A 19,870-nucleotide genomic window follows, 5' to 3' on the forward strand; every position below is an offset into this window, starting at 1 on the left:
CAAGATATACGTCTAAGAATATTCATAATATCATTGCTTATGATAGCCTAAAAGCAGAAACAGACCACAGCAAGTTGTGACACATTTATACATAAAAAAAGATACAGCAATAGAAATGATTAAACAACAACTTCATTTAACAACAAGAATGCATAACACAAACACAACGAGGAATATAAAAAGCAAGAAGAAAGAATATATACTATATTGTGTCCATTGATAAATTGAAATATCAGAAAAACAAATATTTAATGATGCACACTTAGGTGATAAAATTATACTAAAATGTAAACAAATTAATATCATAAATTTCAGACTAAGAGTGATACTACTGAGAAGGGAAGTCAGGGATGTCAACAAGAAGTATAATGGGGGTTTTGGGATGCTTGGTATGTTCTACTTCTTTACCAGAGTAGTGGGTGTTTCCTTTACAATAATTCACTAAACTATCCTTGTGCTTTATGTAGTTTTCTGTATGTTTGCTATGTTTCACTATAAAACAATTAAAAACACATTAAGATAGTTTCAACTTCTCTAGCTTAAATTTACCAAGAGGTTTTTATTGCTCATTAGAATAACTCTAAATTTCAATTTATATACACTTTTCTGCATCCTACACCTCAGCACTGGAAAGAAACATCTACTGAAGACTTTACTTTCAATGCAGCCAACTTTATACAGTTACAGATTTATAGCTATGAACTCTGTATGCACACTCAATTAACTTACGTTTTTCCCTACCCAAAGTATATAAAAATGGCAAATCAGAACTGTAGAAAAGTCATTTCTCCAGGGTTTTTACATTTCTCCTTAAGAAAGTTATTGGCCCAGTATTTCATGAAACATCCTTTATTGGCGCTCAACTTCTTACATGTGATCTGTAGTATAAAACAAGAGTCCATGTCCTGCAAACCATTTTTTTTTCTACTTATTACACGGCATAGATGCTGAAATACTGTAATGTCACATTTTATAGTAAACCTTCCCTCTTAATATATAAAATTTATCAAAGCTCTTATTCTGATTTTGTGCATGTTACAAGCTAAAAACCAAGTAGCTATGCATTGCATAAATATTAAATTCACTACTTTATAAAAATTAGTATTATAATGAACGGAAGATTATGCTAGCTCCCTAGGCAATGATCGGTTTAATTTTTTCCCTTTATTCTAAGGCACAGATACAATTTATTGATTAATACTTCTGATAAGTATGTAAGGTCATCTAAATGCCTAATTCTTCCCCCTCTTCTTCTCTCTCAAACTACAGTACAGACTTTAATGCATACCGTGATTGTATTGCATGGAGAACAATCAAACAAAACCATATTACTATAGGAAAAAGAAAATTTATCAATGTGTCTGGTCTTACTTTGCGAACACCTCGGCCAAGCTCTTCTCCATAGTTGGTTCCAAGAATTTCAAAGTGGACATTGGGATTGCCTCCATTTTCTCCAAATTCTAGCTCTCCAGTCAACCCACTAACTCCACCCTAAAGGAGAGAAAAGATACTGATGTAAGATTTTTGAAGATGTAAAATAATAATAATAGGAAGTTCTAGGAACACAATTTTCATCTATAAAATATTTTTTCAAGCATGCAATTATTAACAGGATATTTTTAATAGATACACAGCATTAATAGGAGTACAATTGAAAGTAGCCTTGAGTATCACTTAATCCAATCCCATCCACTCTACAGAAAATGAAATTTTGACGCAAAGAAGCAAATTGTACTCAAAATGCCATGTATGAACTGAGACTAAATCCAGGCTAGGATTTTTGCCTACATATGTTGTGACATGCATGGATCTATTAGTCAAAAAACAAGATACTTCCAGAGACCATAGAACATACTCTGGAAACAAGTTTTGACAATACTCTTTCTCCAGCACAATTCCTTTCTAATTTAATCTAAAATTATGTCTGGAAATCTTAAAAGCCATAGTTTTTAACTTATTGGAGTTTTGGTTTTCCTCCTTTAAATATCTTTTTCAAATTAATATATCTAAATTAGTCTTGAAGTCTGTTTTTGATCTTAAATAGTAGTTCTAGCTGTTGTGATTCCTTGGGAATTTCCAAGCTTCATCTTTCATTCAACATGACAGATGTTCATTTCCCCAACAGATGGCAATATAGGTAATACTTCTCTCTTTCTTGTTTACCATTCTTTTCTCAGTTTAGTTTATCAGCCTTCACATTATTTAGGATTTTACAAATGAAAATAACATTGTGAGTCATGCTCTACTAAAGTATTTCTAACTTAGAATTTTGGCATGATAATCACATATATTTGGACAAATTACCTCAGTTTGTAAATTGCTTCCATTATCACCTCTGTGATGTTGATACTTAAATACATCTCATTTGCCATAACCTGTAACTCAACCTCTAGTTTTTTTGGCAGGTATTATGCTGTCTGCTATATCTCCTACTTCATCTGTGTCTTATAGCCCATCACAAGACACTGAGTTCATAACAGCCATTCAAACAAATTAGTCCTTATTCATTAATGTCAATATTTAATCTATTTCATTTTTGCAACAGTAATAATCAACAAAACTGATCCTCTACTGTTATTTTCTAATAAGATAGCTTCTCTTTTATTATCCAGTTTTATTAATAAAAATATATTGAATTTGAAATATCTGTGCTCTTCTCATATGTGAGTAAACAGTCAATGCATGGATTTTCAAGTCAGACTTCCTGGATTTGATCAATGGCATCAGAATCTACTAGCTGTACAAACCTGGCTAAGTCATTTAATTTCTCTATGCCCCCATTTTACATCTGTTAAATGGCAAAAATAATAGTCTCTACCCCAGAAAATAATTATGTCTTATAATACAAGTAAATATAGAAGAGTGTTTGATAAATTATGAGAGCTTAATTACTATCACCATCATCATCATCATCTCCATGATTATTTCATTCTTTAATTTTGGAAGGTTTCTAGTTCTACTAGAAATTATAGGCATGCTTCTCCGTCTTTTGTTTTTTTTTAACTAAAGTTTACAAGGGTTGCAAAATTTCATTATATGCTTGAATATTTACAGGCTTTGGAAAATGTTTTTGTAAATCTGACTCAATTATATTTCATTGATTAGTATTTGGGGAGAAAAAGATTTATTAAAGCAGCTGGTCTAGGATCTATTCCCCCATTTTCTGATGTGTGTGTGTGGGGGGGTAGAGGGAGCAGCCCAGGGGGAGGAAAAAAAAGGAGGTAAATGAGTCTAATGCCCTTGTCAACTGGAATCCCAGGTAAAGAGATTAGTAATGTTTACTAGGAAGAAGAGTCTTATCTATAAAAGCACTTAGCAGTTTGTCCCGGCCTAAAGAATTATTATTAGTAGTTGTTAATTGGAGTAGTAAACAAACTCCGAATCTATGGATTAATGGTTTATGGCTCCCTGCAAAATGTCCTAAAGCTTTACACTTTCTAGGGCAAAAATGGAGATGTTTCATAATGTAAATGCTCTCTCTGTTTTGTAGGTAAGCCTACAAAATCTTTTTTGGAGACAGAATGTGCATGTATGTCCAATGTGGGAAGAAAGGGCTTGGGGGGCCGGGGAGCATACAGAATTTCCAATAATCTCTTTCTCCTTTGTGCTTCTTAATTGCCTGTGTCTGATATGGGTGAACTATCTCATTCTTGTACATGAATCTGATCCTGAACGTTCACTCAGTACTAATATCTCAAGGAACCCAATTTTCACTTAAGATTTTAAAGACTGGGTTAAGTATAGTGGATCTTATTATCATAAATATGTCTAAATGGCAAATTCTGTAGGAGTTTGACAAATATAGCTTATATTACTACACATAGTTCAAACTACTGGTATTAAGAAATCCTTTTAGAAGCACTTCTCTTGTCCTCAAAATTACACATTTACCTCAGTAATATCTCCAATTATATCAGAATCTTACATTTCTGACTTAGTACTTTATTTCTAGGAAAAGGAGGAAAGATATTGTGTATCAATATGATTGCTACATTGCAAAAATGCTATACTCCTGAAAATTTTAAACTTTAACCACTAGACTGCCTGGCACTGTATTATTATTATTGTTCCCCATCAATACTCATATGGCCACCCTGGGCCAATGTCTTTTCTTTGGCTTACATCTGGCACCTAGCAACTCAGTCCACTTAATCCACATTGCACATGATTAAAAAAACCCCACAAATCAGGGAACCTGCATTTAGTTTACTGTGGCTCCACTTCTCTTTTTCACCTTTTTGACTTCATAATTGATCTTCTTTATGCTGTATTTTCTCTTTTTTCAAGGTGTTAGTACTATTTCTTATTTTTTAACATCTTTATTGGAGTATAATTGCTTTACAATGGTGTGTTAGTTTCTGCTTTATAACAAAGTGAATCAGCTATACATATACATATATCCCCATATCTCCTCCCTCTTGCATCTCCCTCCCACCCTCCCTATCCCACCCCTCTAGGTGGTCACAAAGCACCGAGCTGATCTCCCTGTGCTATGCAGCTGCTTCCCATTACCTATTTACATTTGGCAGTGTATACATGTCCATGCCACTCTCTCAGCAGTGTGAGGTGATACCTCATTGTAGTTTTGATTTGCATTTCTATAATGATTAGTGATGTTGAGCATCCTTTCATGTGTTTGCTGGCAATACGTATATCTTCTTTGGAGAAATGACACTTTTGGTCTTCTCCCCATTTTTGGACTGGGTTGTTTGTTTTTTGATATTGAGCTGCATGAGCTGCTTGTATATTTTGGAGATTAATCCTTTGTCAGTTGCTTCATTTACAAATATTTTCTCCCATTCTGAAGGTTGCCTTTTCATCTTATGATTTCCTTTGCTGTGCAAAACGTTTTAAGTTTCATTAGGTCCCATTTGTTTATTTTTGTTTTTATTTCCCTTTCTCTAGGAGGTGGGTCTAAAAGGATCTTGCTGTGATTTATGTTATAGAGTGTTCTGCCTATGTTTTCCTCTAAGAGTTTTAGAGTGTCTGGCCTTACATTTAGGTCTTTAATCTATTTTGAGTTTATTTTTGTGTATGGTGTTAGGGAGTGTTCTAATTTCATTCTTTTACATGTAGCTGTCCAGTTTTCCCAGCACCACTTATTGAAGAGGCTGTCTTTTCTCCATTGTATATTCTTGCCTCCTTTATCAAAAATAAGGTGACCATATGTGTGTGGGTTTATCTCTGGGCTTTCTATCTTGTTCCATTGATCTATATTTCTGTTTTTGTGCCAGTACCATACAGTCTTGATTACTGTAGCTTTGTAGTATAGTCTGGAGTCAGGGAGCCTGATTCTTCCAGCTCTGTTTTTCTTACTCAAGATTGCTTTTGCTATTCAGGGTCTTTTGTGTTTCCACACAAATTGTGAAATTTTTTGTTCTAGTTTTGCGAAAAATGCCATTGGTAGTTTGATAGGGATTGCACTGAATCTGTAGATTGCTTTGGGTTATATAGTCACTTTCACAATGTTGATTCTTCCAATCTAAGAACAGGGTATATCTCTCCATCTTTTTGTACCATCTTTAATTTCTTTCATCAGTATCTTATAGTTTTCTGCATACACATCTTTGGCTTCCTTAGGTAGGTTTATTCCTAGGTATTTTATTCTTTTTGTTGCAATGGTAAATGGGAGTGTTTCCTTAATTTCTATTTCAGATTTTTCATCATTATTATAGAGGAAGGCAAGACATTTCTGTGCATTAATTTTGTATCCTGCTACTTTATCAAATTCATTGATTAGCTCTAGTAGTTTTCTGGTAGTGTCTTTATGCTGGTAGATTCTCTATGTATAGTATAATGTCATCTGCAAACAGTGACAGTTTTACTTCTTTTCCGATTTGGATTCTTTATTTCTTTTTCTTCCCTGATTGCTGTGGCTAAAACTTCAAAAACTATGTTGAATAATAGTGGTGAGAGTGGGCAACCTTGTCTTGTTCCTGATTTTAGAGGAAATGGTTTCAGTTTTTCACCATTGAGAACAATGTTGGCTGTGGGTTTGTCATATACAGACTTTATTTTGAGGTAAGTCCCTCTATGCCTACTTTCTGGAGGGTTTTTATCATAAATTGGTGTTGAATTTTTTGAAAACTTTTTCTGCATCAATTGAGATGATCATATGCTTTTTATTCTTCAATTTGTTAATGGTGTTAATGGTGCATTACATTGATTGATTTGAGTATACTGAAGAATCCTTGCATTCCTGGGATAAAACCCACTAGATCATGGTGTATGATCCTTTTAGTGTACTGTTTGATTCTGTTTGCTAGTATTTTGTTGAGGATTTTTCCATCTATGCTTAACAGTGATATTGGTCTGTAGTTTTTTGTTTTTTGTGACATCCTTGTCTGGTTTTGGTATCAGGGTGATGGTGGCCTTGTAGAATGAGTTTGGGAGTGTTCCTCCCTCTGCTCTATTTTGGAAGAGCTTGAGAAGGATAGATGTTAGCTCTTCTCTAAATGTTGACAGAATTCACCTGTGAAGCCATCTGGTCCTGGGTTTTTGTTTGCTGCAATATTTTTAATCAGTTTCAATTTCAGGGCTCGTGATTGGTCTGTACATGTTTTCTATTTCTTCCTGGTTCTGTCTCAGAAGGTTGTGCTTTTCTAAGAATTTGTCCCTTTCTTGCAGGTTGTCCATTTTATTGGCATTTAGTTGCTTGTAGTAATCTCTCATGATCCTTTTTATTTCTGCAGTGTCAGTTGTTACTTCTTTTTCATTTCTAATTCTATTGATTTGAGTCTCCTCCCTTTTTTTCTTGATGAGTGTAGCTAACGGTTTATCAGTTTTGTTTATCTTCTCAAAGAACCAGGTTTTAGTTTTATTGATCTTTGCTACTGTTTCCTTCATTTCTTTGTCATTTATTTCTGATCTGATCTTATGATTTCTTTCCTGCTGCTAACTTTGGGGGTATTTTTGTTCTTCTTTCTCTAACTGCTTTCTATGTAAAGTTAGGTTGCTTTTTTGAGATGTTTCTTGAGGTAGGATGGTATTCCTATATACTTCCCTCTTAGAACTGCTTTTGCTGCATCCCATAGGGTTTGGGTCGTCGTGCTTTCATTGTCATTTGTTTCTAGGTAGCTTTTGATTTCCTCTTTGATTTCTTCAGTGATCTCTTGGTTATTAAGTAGTGAGTTGTTTAGCCTCCATGTGTTTGTATTTCTTACAGATTATTTCCTGTAATTGATATCTAGTCTCATAGTGTTGTGGCTGGAAAAGATACTTGATACAATTTCAATTTTCTTAAATTTACCAGCACTTGATTTGTGACCCAAGATATGATCTATCCTGGAGAATGTTCCATGACCACTTGAGAAGAAAGTGTATTCTGTTGTTTTTGGATGGAATTTTCTATAAATATCAATTAAGTCCATCTTGTTTAATGTATCATTTAAAGCTTGTGTTTCCTTATTTTCATTTGGATTTCATTCTGGTGGATGAGGCTGGATCTTGTCTTTCTGGTGGGCAGGACCGCATCTAGTGTTGTGTTTCGGGGTGTCTGTGACCTTATTATGATTTTAGGCAGCCTCTCCGCTAATGGGTGTTTTTTTTTTTTCCTGTCTTGCTAGTTGTTTGGCACAGGGTGTCCAGCACTGTAGCTTGCTGGTCATTGAGTGGAGCTGGGTCTTAGCGTTGAGATGGAGATCTCTGGGAGAGCTTTCGTTGTTTGATATTATGTGGAGCCGGGAAGTCTCTGGTGGACCAATGTCCAGAACTCGGCTCTCCTACCTCAGAGGCACAGGTCTGACACCCAGCTGGAGCACCAAGACCCTGTCAGCGACACGGTTCAGAATAAAAGGGAGAAAAAAATAAATAAATAAATAAAAATAAAATAAAATAAAGTTATTAAAATAAAAAATAATTATTAAAAATTAAAAATTAAAAACTAGTAAAGAAAAGACAAGAAAAGAAGAAAGAGGAGAGCAACCAAACCAAAAAACGAATCCACCAATGATAACAAGCGTTAAAACTATACTAAAAAAAAAATAATAAATAAATAAACAGATCCATAAGACAAATGGTAAAAACAAAGCTACACAGAGAAAATCACACAAAGAAGCATACACATACACACTCACAAAAAGAGAAAGAGGAAAAAAATATATATATCGTTGCTCCCACAGTCCACCTCCTCAATTTGGTCTGATTCGTTGTCTATTCAGGTATTCCACATTTGCAGGTACATCAAGTTGATTGTGGAGATTTTCTCCGCTGCTCCTGAGGCTGCCGGGAGAGATTTCCCTTTCTCTTCTTTGTTCTCACAGCTCCTGGGGTTCAGCTTTGGATTTGGTCCCATCTCTGCGTGTAGGTCGCCTGAGGGCGTCTGTTCTTGGCTCAGACAGGACGGGGTTAAAGGAGCCGCTGATTCGAGGGCTCTGGCTCACTCGGGAAGGGAGGGGCACGGAGTGCCGAGGCCCGCCGTGCATTCTCCGCGGTAAGTTGTCCCTGGATCCCGGGACCCTGGCAGTGGCAGGCTGCACAGGTTCCCGGGAGGGTGTGGGTAGTGACCTGTGCTCGCACACAGGCTTCTTGGTGGCGGCAGCAGCAGCGTTAGCGTCTCATGCCCGTCTCTGGTGTCCGCGCTGATAGCCGCAGCTCACGCCCGTCTCTGGAGCTCCTTTAAGCGGCGCTCTGAATCCCCTCTCCTCCCGCACCAGGAAACAAAGAGGCAAGAAAAAGTCTCTTTCCTCTTCGGCAGGTCCAGACTTTTCCCCGGACTCCCTCCCGGCTAGCCGTGGCGCACTAACCCCCTGCAGGCTGTGTTCACGCCGCCAACCCCAGTCCTCTCCCTGCAGTCCGACCATAGCCGGAGCCTCAGCTCCCAGCCCTGCCCGCCCTGGCCGGTGAGCAGACAAGCCTCTAGGCCTGGTGAGTGCCGGTCGGCCCTGATCCTCTGTGCGGGAATCTCTCCGCTTTGCCCTCCGCACCCCTGTCTGTGGCTGCGCTCTCCTCCGCGGCTCCGAAGCTGCCCTCCTCTGCCACCCGCAGACTCCGCCCGCGAAGGGGCTTCCTAGTGTGTGGAAAGCTTCCTCCTTCACAGCTCCCTCCCACTGGTGCAGGTCCCGTCCCTATTCTTTTTCTTTTGCCCTACCCAGGTACGTGGGGGGTTTCTTGCCTTCTGGGAGGTCTGAGGTCTTCTGCCAGCGTTCATCAGGTGTTCTGTAGGAGTTGTTCCATGTGTAGATGTATTTCTGGTGTATCTGTGGGGAGGAAGGTGATCTCCACGTCTTACTCTTCCGCCATCTTGAAGATCTCCCCCTATGCTGTATTCTTAATGAGCTGTTAGCCTGTGTAATTAGTAAAATCTTCTCTCACGTGGATATAAAGGGTGCTTGAGAGGTCAGTATTTCAAGCAACTAAACCCTTTAACTGAAGCTCCTTCTTATCTGTCTCAGACTTAACCTCTCTGATATTTGCTTGCCTAAAAATATTCCCATGTGTTTGAGCTTTTTTTTGTTTTCATCTATCCTCAGCTCAACACTGAAATCACAGCCTTGGTATCAATGTGTGCTGGCCAGGTGGTGATGAGCAGTCATTATCTTTGTGCATGCATAGTTGCAGTTTTTTAAAAAACCTCTTGATACAGCTGATTCCAAACAAAATAAGCTAATGGGACATTGATAGTATGAATAACACATATGGTTTTTAAATGTCCATTAAATTGACAGTAATAATTGCCTCCAGAGTAAACCTTTTGAAAAATACCATGTAAATTGGTTTAGATTTCATCCTACACACTCTGTATAGAAATACCAGTGGGTATCAAATATGAAAAGAAGAAGAGAAGAAAAATAAAAAGAGTAGATCAAAGGTCAGGAATAATTTACCACTGGATAATCAGTTCCTGAAAAGGCAGAAGTCTGATGTTCCCTTACGGATAGGATAAGATGGAAAAAAGAAGAAAGAAAATTTCCTAAGTATTTGTTTCACTCTCTTTATGAGGCAGAAGGATTTATCCCTATATTTGAAACTGCAAAGTAACTGAGAGATACTTTTGGAAGATCATATAGATCAAATATTAATGACACTTGTCTAATTTCCTTATACATATTCCTAGGTTCCTTGCAACCTGCAAACATGCTTGGTAATTAAGGATACCCCGTTAAATAAATATAAGCCCAGCAAGACTGTGAACACACTGGGAGACGCCTGACTCAGCAGTGTGCCCTGATGCCCTCATGTTTCACAAGTTAATTTCACTGAGAAAAATCCCTGAGAGAAAGAAGATACTACATTTTATACCCAGAAAAGAAATATAATTTGTAGATAAATACTAGAATACACTATGCCAAAAAATAAAAAAGAATAAAAACATAAAACTTAATTTGTGTAAAATGTTTAGGAAAACTTGAGTTGCCATATAACATTTATATGTGTGTGTATGTGCATACAGATATATACATACATATTTACAAATATACATATATACTCAAATATTCATTCATAATAGAAACTTGAAGCAAACTGAGCAGGAAATAAGAAACTACTAACATTTTGGTCATGCTGTCTACATCTCAGAGAATAAGAAACTGAGGCCCAGACAACTAGTTATTTGAGGAACCTGAATTGAAGCCTCCTTCTTGTGCCTCATACATTTTCCTCTAGACGACGTAAGCTGCGTGTCCAATATAACACATGCATATCACAGTGATTGCTCAAAAAATGTATGTGGAACTAAATTAAATTAAAATTGACACCATTTTACCCACTTTATGATTCAAATGCCCTGAATTTGAGGATACACTGAAGAGTCCACAAGAAGACTATTCCAAGGTCATTGACTATATTTTCAAAGCTCTTGTGGCAAAAAGTTTATTTGCACACATTTTTGTCAAAAGGCTATCTTATATTCCAAGTCAATACTGTTTCTAGTAAGACACATTATGTTTTCCTAAATGTTCGCTCTGTCCTTCAGGTTTATAATTCTAAATGGTACATAGTGCTTAACACGAAAAGCAAAGTAATATATTTATATTACTCTAAGTATACAATTTAAAAAAAAAAATCAACAAGGGGAGATCAATCAAGACAAAGGAATAAGAAGATATAGAAGTCACCTCTCCCCACGAACACATCAAAAATACATTTACATGTGGGACTATTCTCACTGAAGACTAACTGGAAAATGGTAGAAAGACTCAGATACAACCAAGGCTATAAGGAAGATTTCACATGTAATTGGGTAGAAGAGCAGAGAAATTATCAGGTTAGGACCTGTGACCGTGGGAGGGGACTCAGAGGAAAAGGGAGGTTACATGGGCAGACATCCTCCCTGGGGCATGGGCAGTTCAAGTCACATATTGGGCTCCACAGGCCTGAGGTCTGACAAAGGGCAGAAAAGCCCCTTTGGCTGGTTGGAGGGCTACTGAGACTAACAGGGGGGCTGTGGGAAGCCTGAACTCAGCTCGTGAAGAGTGTGCATCCTCTGGCTTGCTCCTGAGGCAGCGTGGAGAGGGCAGAGTGAGACCACACTAGTGGCTGCCGGGTTTTCTGCGACCAACCTAGCATCTGCCCCAGCCTGAGCCTCTCGATTGTTCCAGCCTTGCTTATTTCATGTCACAGCTCTGCACTGGATATAGGGCTGCCAAGACCGAGGAAAGTGGTAGACCTTGGAACACAGAGGCGACTCAGATCTGGGGCAGCATCTGGGCAGGGAGGGGGCAGCCATTGCTGGCACTACACAGGCAGCACACCAGAGACAGCCTGGACCTCTGCCTACAGCCAACCTTCTGCAGCCCATGCCCCATCATGAGCTGAGAGCCCACATGGGCCCCTATTGCTCCAGCACTGCTCTCCTCTGGGGCAGGGGTGCCAAAGCTGAGAGAGGGGAGAGCACATACTTGAAGGGAATGGAGCCACCTTGTACCCAAATTTCAGGGCTTCTGTTCCAGCAACTTTGGATCTGACCCCATCCCCAATCGGTAGGCAATAGTCACTGGCAGCTGATAGCTACCAGCACACCATGAGGAAAAATGTGACTTGCATTCACGTCAAATCCAGCTCTCCCACCAAAGGCACTGGGCACACACAGACTATACATGGATGCTCCCATGTAAGGACACTCCTTGAAGACTGCAACAGGTAACTGTTTCCCCTCAATTCATAGAGACAGAGAAAGTTAAGCAAATGAGAAGACAGAGGAATTGGTCTCAATTGAAAGAGCAAGAGAAAACCCCTCAAAAATACATAATAAAACAGAAATAAACAATTTACCAGATAAAGTATTTAAAGCATTAATGACAAGAATGCTAACTGAATTAGGGAAAAGAGTAGAAGAACACAGAATTTTAACAAGGAACTAGAAAATATAAAAAAGAACCAATCCGAACTGAAGAATAAAATAACTGAAATGAAAAACACACTAAAAGGAATGTATACAAGACTAAGTAATACAGAAGAAAGCATAAGTAATCTGGAAGTTAGATAATGGAAATCACTTGATCAGAACAGTGAAAAGAAAAACAAATTTAAAAATTAGAATAGTTTAAGAGATCTCTGAGATAACATTGAGTGTACCAACATTTGCATTATAGAGGTCCCAGAAGAAGAGAAAGAGAAGGGGTTGAAAATGTATTTGATGAAACTATGGCTGGAAACTTCCCAAACTTGAAGAAAGAAACAGATATCCTGTACAGAAAGAACAGAGGGTACTGAATAAGATGTATCCAAACAGACGCATACCAAGACATATCATCATTAAAATGGCAAAACTTAAACAGAGAATTTTAAAGACAGAAAGAGAAAAACAAAGAGGCATATACAATGGAACCCCCATAAGGCTATCAGCTGATTTTTCTACAGAAATGTTGCAGGCCAGAAGGGAGTGGCATGATATATTTAAAGTGCTGGAGGGAGACCTTCAAGGTGGCAGAGGAGTAAGACGTGGAGATCACCTTCCTCCCCACAGATACATCAGAAATACATTTACATGTGTAACAACTCCTATAGAACACCCACTGAACGCTGGCAGAAGACCTCAGACCTCCCAAAAGGCAAGAAACTCCCCACGTACCTGGGTAGGGCAAAAGAAAAAAGAATAAACAGAGACAAAAATAGGGACAGGACCTGCACCAGTGGGAGGGAGCCGTGAAGGAGGAAAAGTTTCCACACACTAGAAGCCCCTTCGCGGGCGGAGACTGCGGGTGGCGGAGGGGGGAAGCTTCGGAGACGCGGAGGAGAGGGCAGCCACAGGGCTGCGGAGGGCAAAGCGGAGAGATTCCCGCACAGAGGGTCAGAGCCGACCGGCACGCACCAGCCCGAGAGGCTTGTCTGCTCACCCGCCGGGGCGGGCGGGGCTGGGAGTTGAGGCTCGGGCTGGTCGGAGCGCAGGGAGAAAACTGGGGTTGGCGGCGTGAACACAGCCTGAAGGGGTTAGTGCGCCAGGGCTAGCCGGGAGGGAGTCTGGGAAAGAGTCTGGACCTGCCGAAGAGGCAAGAGACTTTCTTGCCTCTTTGTTTCCTGGTGCGGGAGGAGAGGGGATTCAGAGCACCGCTTAAAGGAGCTCCAGAGACTGGCGCGAGCCGTGGCTAACAGCGCGGAAACCAGAGACAGGCATGAGATGCTAAGGCTGCTGCTGCTGCCACCAAGAAGCCTGTGTGCAAGCACAGGTTACTATCCACAGCTCCCCTCCAGGGAGGCTGTGACCTAAATAGACCTAAACAGACATTTCTCCAAAGGAGATATACAGATTGCCAACAAACAGATGAAAGGATGTTCAACATCCCTAATCATTAGAGAAATGCAAATCAAAACTACAATGAGGTATCACCTCACACCAGTCTGAATGGCCATCATCAAAAAATCTACAAACAATAAATGTTGGAGAGGGTGTGGAGAAAAGGGAACCCTCTTGCCCTGTTGGTGGGAATGTAAATTGATACAGTCACTATGGAGAACAGTATGGAGGTTTCTTAAAGAGCTAAAAATAGAACTACCATATGACCCAGCAATCCCACTACTGGGCATACACCCTGAGAAAACCATAATTCAAAAAGAGTCACGTACCACAATGTTCACTGCAGCTCTATTTACAATAGCCAAGACATGGAAGCAACCTAAGTGTCCATGGACAGGTGAATGGATAAAGAAGATGTGGTACATATACACAATGGAATATTACTCAGACATAAAAAGAAACAAAACTGAGTTATTTGTAGTGAGGTGGATGGACCTAGAGGCTGTCCTACAGAGTGAAGTAAGTCAGAAAGAGAAAAACAAATATCTTATGCTAACACATATATATGGAATCTAAAAAAAAAAAAAAATGGTTCTGATAAACCTAGAGGCAGGACAGGAATAAAGACGCAGACGTAGAGAATGGACTTGAGGACACAGGGAGGGGGAAGCGTAAGCTGGGACAAAGTGAGAGAGTAGCACTTACATATATACACTACCAAATATAAAATAGATAGCTAGTGGGAAGCAGCTGCATAGCTCAGGGAGATCAGCTGGTGCTTTGTGACCACCTAGAGGGGTGGGATAGGGAGGGTGGAAGGGAGACGCAAGAGGGAGGAGATATGGGGATGTATGTATACATATAGCTGATTCACTTTGTTTTACAGCAGAAACTAACACAACATTTTACAGTAATTATACTCCAATAAAGATGTTAAAAAAAAGGAGAAAGAATTTCTTTCTGTTGGCCCATATGCCATACACATATATGGAAGCAAAGTCAGTGCCCAAGTGCAGAAGACCTGAACACTCAGAGCTTCAGAGCAAGCGAGCAGTTTTTCCAATCACTGTCAAAAAGTCATCTTCAGCCAAGGCACATGGTGCTTTGTCAAATATATCTTTGGTAATGGCTATGTCAGATTGTTCCCAAACATCTTCAAAAAGTTGTGGGCGCTTTAGGGCTGATGTCTTACTCTTAGATAAAATAAGTTTTTTTCAGTGCTTCAGCTAACTCTTCTTTCCATTTAGGAGAGATGACACTCATTCCTGTAGTAAGAATAGATATGTCTACAATGCCAGTCTGGGGGTTAGTAGCAGACTGCTTACAGCCTCTCTATAGAGGTCTGTATCTTTGCTTCAACTTTATTTGAATATCATACTTTAGCATGGGCTTCTGCTAAGCCATTTTAACGATTCCAGCTTTGGAGGGTATGCAGAAACCATTCCTCCTCTACTTGAGCTTTGCTGACAGCCTGGCTGGCTTCCTGACTCAACCTAGGCATCCAGTGCTGTGACAGCGCAGTCCTTTAGCACTGCCATATCCATGAACTCCTCTTTCACACGCTCTCTGCTCGAGCGGTACACAGCCACGAGGTGGTGAGCCAGATGCCTGCCACAGGTTTCATCCTGAGGTCGAGCATGAGGAAGGTGGAACCGAACCTGGGTAATAAGGTGTGAAGTCGCTGGATATTTTCAAAGGTGGTATTTATTAGCGTTACACTAAGACTCAATAGAATTTGCTGCTGTCAGGACACATGTGCACGCATTGAGCTTGCAAATAACCCCAGCCATTGTGGTAAGGAGAGTTAGCTGTTCCCTGGCTTCAAGCAACACTGGTCTTGTACTTTGATTCATCTTTTCAAGTATCAATACAGTAGATGCCACTGTCACTAAGGATAAGGGCACCAGTCTGCAGGACCAGCTGCCTCCTTTTGGGGTCTTTCACATATACTGTTAGGCTGACTGCACTGAAGCCCTTCCCAGGTGCATACTGGTCCCAGGGTACCAGGTTGTATACACATTGCAGGAGCTGGGACTTGCTGGTCCCAGGGTCACTGCACAGCAGGATGTTGATCTCAGCATGAAATCTGCCTTTTCCTGTTTGACTAAAATCCTTCCCTGTTCCCCAGAAAATCTGAAGCAAGTTTCCCTTTTTGAAATCTTCCTGTTCTTAAGTGCTTGGACCTGAGGCTGAAGCAAGTCTCTCATAAATGTCTGGTTTTCTGGAAAGTTTCTTAAGTAATTCCACATGCTTCTCTGAAAAAAAGTTTGTTTTACTTCTTCATCTCCTTTGTGCAGACGTTTTGCATCCATTTTCTGATAATGAATGACATCAATGAGGGTTCTGTAGACAGACTTCACATTACTCACCATTGGGCTGATTCAATAGGAACAGCTGGATAAATGCCTGTGATATTCACTCTGTCCCCAAGATGAATCTTGTCAACAATGTCATTGTGAGTAAAAGGATGACAGCATGAGGCATCTGCCCTGCAGGCATATTTTCAGGAGACTCTTGGAGTTTGATCATCTGTTTATCAGAGAACGTGACAAGCAGTCCTGGGTCAGCACCACACTGTGGGCGGTATGGCAGCATGCCCATACTCTGACAAGGTCCATCTCCACTAGGAGGGCACACCTGGCACTGGAAGAAGGCCCCACGCATCTCTGGAATCAGCTGGGACACCCTGATCATCATCACGTTGATGGTGATGAGCTGACTGACGTCTTCTGGATTCAGGTTTCTCATATTCTTCATCTCCAATACACTGAATGGTCCTATCGTATCTGATGTTCTAAGATTGAGTCAGGTAACTGTCAAAGATCTCATCAAGAGTCATATTAAAAGTCAGGATAACTTCCAGTGGGAAGCAGATGAACTGTCTATTCAGATGTTTGTCAAATGATTTTATGTGTTCACAGTTTACATTTAAAAATGGCTTCCCAATAATATTAGCTTTTCCAAGTAACTGCATGTACGGAGGCTCAGCAATATCTACGGCAGTATTTTCTTCTTCTTTAAGCCAGAGGGTCAATAAAATCTCTGCAAATTTGTTTTGCAGGTTTCCATATTTACATCTGTTCCTCAAATCAGAAGTTTTTGGCCTAGAAACTGCTCACTGGCCACTCTATCTTCTATTACTGGCCCATACTGGAAATCCACCTGCAGAACGTTTTGTGCAGAACCCAGGTCAGGCCTCTGCCTCATGGGTGTGCCCCTAACAGCACTGCTTGGAGTTCTCTCTATCCAAGAGCTGAGAGTGCCACATGTCAGTGGAGAACTGACAACAAAATCAAGAGGAATCACTGAAGAATGCATCACAGGAGAGCTGGATAATAATGTGTCCGGTGCAGCGGGGCTCTGCAGGTCAGCTCCAGGCCCGGTCAGCATCATCTGCAGCTTTCCTTTAGAGGTAGAATCCTGGCCTCATCGTCTCTGACATGGAGGTGCCCTGGCTTTCTCACTTGCAGCAGGGGAAGTTGGCCGCCTCCAAAGCCCACAGGGCTCCAGATGCACCTGGCAGGTTGTGCTCCCAGATGCCCCAAGAAAAATTTTTTAAAGGTTTAAAAAGATATAAAGTATTACAATTAAGTGATGACAATTTTTTGAAGATGATATCAATATCTACTTGAAAAACCACATGGGAATAAACTACAAAGAAAGAAGTAAGAATCTGGAGTTTAGTAACAAGTTGATCAGGTCAGTCACAAAATGTATCAAACACCAATAACTTCCTCATGTACCTACAATGACTAGTTCAAAAATATAGTGGAAACATATCCTATTCATGATAGTGTGCACAAACACATGTATACACGCACAGATGCGCATACTCAAAACCCTACAAAATTTCAGGAATAAATACAATGAAAACATGTATGAAGAATACTCTAAATCTTTTCTGAGGGTTATAAAAAGATAACTATATAGATAGATACCATGTCCATTCATGGACATCAATTCTTTGTACTCCCTGCATTAGTACATAGGCTTTGTAAAGTGTATAGAGCATGCTCAGAATATAGGCACGCAGTGGTTACTTGAATGTAATTAAGAATTTTATCACTAGAATATTCACATTGTAATAAAGAGCCTGACCTCATTTGTGAGGTCTGGCTGCTGACTTTTTTTTTTTTTTTGCGGTACACGGACCTCTCACTGCTGTGGCCTCTCCCGTTGCGGAGCGCAGGCTCCGGACGCGCAGGCTCAGCGGCCATGGCTCACGGGCCCAGCCGCTCTGTGGCATGTGGGATCTTCCCGGACCGGGGCATGAACCCGTGTCCCCTGCATCGGCAGGTGGACTCTCAACCACTGCGCCACCAGGGAAGCCCCTGACTTCTCTTTAAGCCTTGCTTTTCCTTTCTTATTTGGCTCCACATACGGACAGGCTGATTAAGAAAGCCCATCCTGCACCTCCTTCTTTAACACCCCTGGGAAATTTAAGCCTCAAAAATCTCCAGCCCACATAAATGGGAACTTTTCTTAGCCCCATCCCTAACCACTGAAATGCCCAGCCCATTCACAGTGCTTTGCTCAAGCCAGCCTGGGCCTGCATGGGCCCACTCTGCTTTCCCCAGGAGTCCCTGAGTGAGTAGCACACTTTTTCTCAAATTCTCTTGTTTTGTGAAGTGTCATCAGCCTGGACATCCAAATGGGATAACCAAGACACTGAGAGGAGGCAAAGTAATATGATGGGAAAAACTTAACTCCGTTTTTAAGGGCAATTTGAAATGTGAGAAAAAAATAATGAAATAGAACATTTGCAATCAAACATAGCATTCAAATTGTCTCTAGATACACAGAATGGATATATTCCTTTAAAAAGTGCCACCGGGTTGAAAGTTTACAGGAGATATGCAAATATTCTCCCAAAATAAAATTTCATAATTATCATATGAAATCGTTGTTTTGATTATAAATTTAACAACATTTTACACATTGAATTGCTCCATAAGAAATACCTACATATTATAGTGTCTCTCTTTCCCTCCTACTGATACTTTCACTAAATAAATATCTCCTAAGCAACCTCCCAAACAATTATTCTGTCTTTGTGAGGCAGCTTCCGAAGAATGAATATATTCAGGTTCCTGCATCCTAGACACACCATGAATTAATAAATTGGCAGGATCAGAACCATGTTCAACAATCTCCCTTGGATTCATACCTGCCAGCTCTCTACATAGATAGAGCTGGGGGACTTTGGCAACACCTTGAGCTTAGATTTGACTTACTAATTTTTCAGTTGAAAAATCCTCCTCTGCCAATATATTCAATACATTTAATTCTCAAGCACCTCTGTTGATAAGAGCCTAAATTCTCATTAAAGTGATTCTTCTGCAAAGAGGATACAGTACCAAGAGGAAGATCCAGGCTTTTCTCTATTTGAAACATTTTTCCCTCTACTTCCTGGTTTTTGTACATCTAGCTCCCTTTTAATGTTAATTTTTAGATTTTTCTCTGGCATTTCTAAATACTTCATATTTCATTTGACTAGCTATTTCTCTTAACTATTTCAGGAGAAAAAGGCAAACACATGCAGAAAGAAAAAGGATGCATAAAATGAAGAATATGAACTTCCAAACGGCTGTCTCCTTTGTGTAAAGGGTACAGGAGAAATTTGTTTGTTTTATTAATCATTTCATTTTAAATCCAAGAAGCTGTGCGAGACAAATGGAAAATGCCAGCAAGGATGACATGACGAAGAGGCTAATAAACTGCAGGATGCTTATAGCTTTGAGAGGAGCTAAACAACATTATGCGAATGGAGCAGGTAGCTGAGCCAAAGCAGGTCACAGCCAGGCTAAATACCACATTGAAAGTGAAGAAGAAGAACGCCATCAAGTACCCCAAATAGTTCACAAATGCTGTAAAAGATTAACTGTTTATGAATATTTTTGTTGTCAGGTAAATTAAAGATCATTACATCCAATGTCTTACCATGCATCATCTAACTGAAAAACACCTAGGTCTAGTGTTTATTTTTTTCAGTGGATGGTGTAGTTTAAAGAAAAATAAATAAATAACTTTTTGTATTTTGTGACAGGTACCAAAATAATTTGAGCATCTCTGACCCTAATGATATAATGAAAGTACATTAAAATATTTCAACAACTAATTTTTTACCTGCATAAAATTTCCTTACAAATAAATAAGGGCTCCCTGTTTCATAGACGTATATGATTTTCTGACCTTGAT

General features: G+C 39.8%; 1 protein-coding gene and 1 pseudogene across 3 annotated transcripts in view; both read right to left on the minus strand.

Moving 5' to 3' along the window:
• The window catches only part of GRID2 (glutamate ionotropic receptor delta type subunit 2), a 1,390,615-nt gene that overhangs the window by 542,983 nt on the left and 827,762 nt on the right, over positions 1–19,870 (minus strand). For all 3 annotated transcript variants that reach the window (XM_060299788.1, XM_060299787.1, XM_030865662.2), the window contains exon 8: positions 1,372–1,491. In XM_060299788.1, the coding sequence (XP_060155771.1) occupies positions 1,372–1,491 (120 nt within the window). The remainder of the gene's footprint in view (positions 1–1,371; positions 1,492–19,870) is intronic.
• LOC115858047 (DNA replication licensing factor MCM4 pseudogene) lies at positions 14,710–19,154 on the minus strand (annotated as a pseudogene).

This window comes from Globicephala melas, chromosome 5 (genome assembly GCF_963455315.2).
Source record: "Globicephala melas chromosome 5, mGloMel1.2, whole genome shotgun sequence".
NCBI classification, from domain to species: Eukaryota; Metazoa; Chordata; class Mammalia; order Artiodactyla; family Delphinidae; genus Globicephala; species Globicephala melas.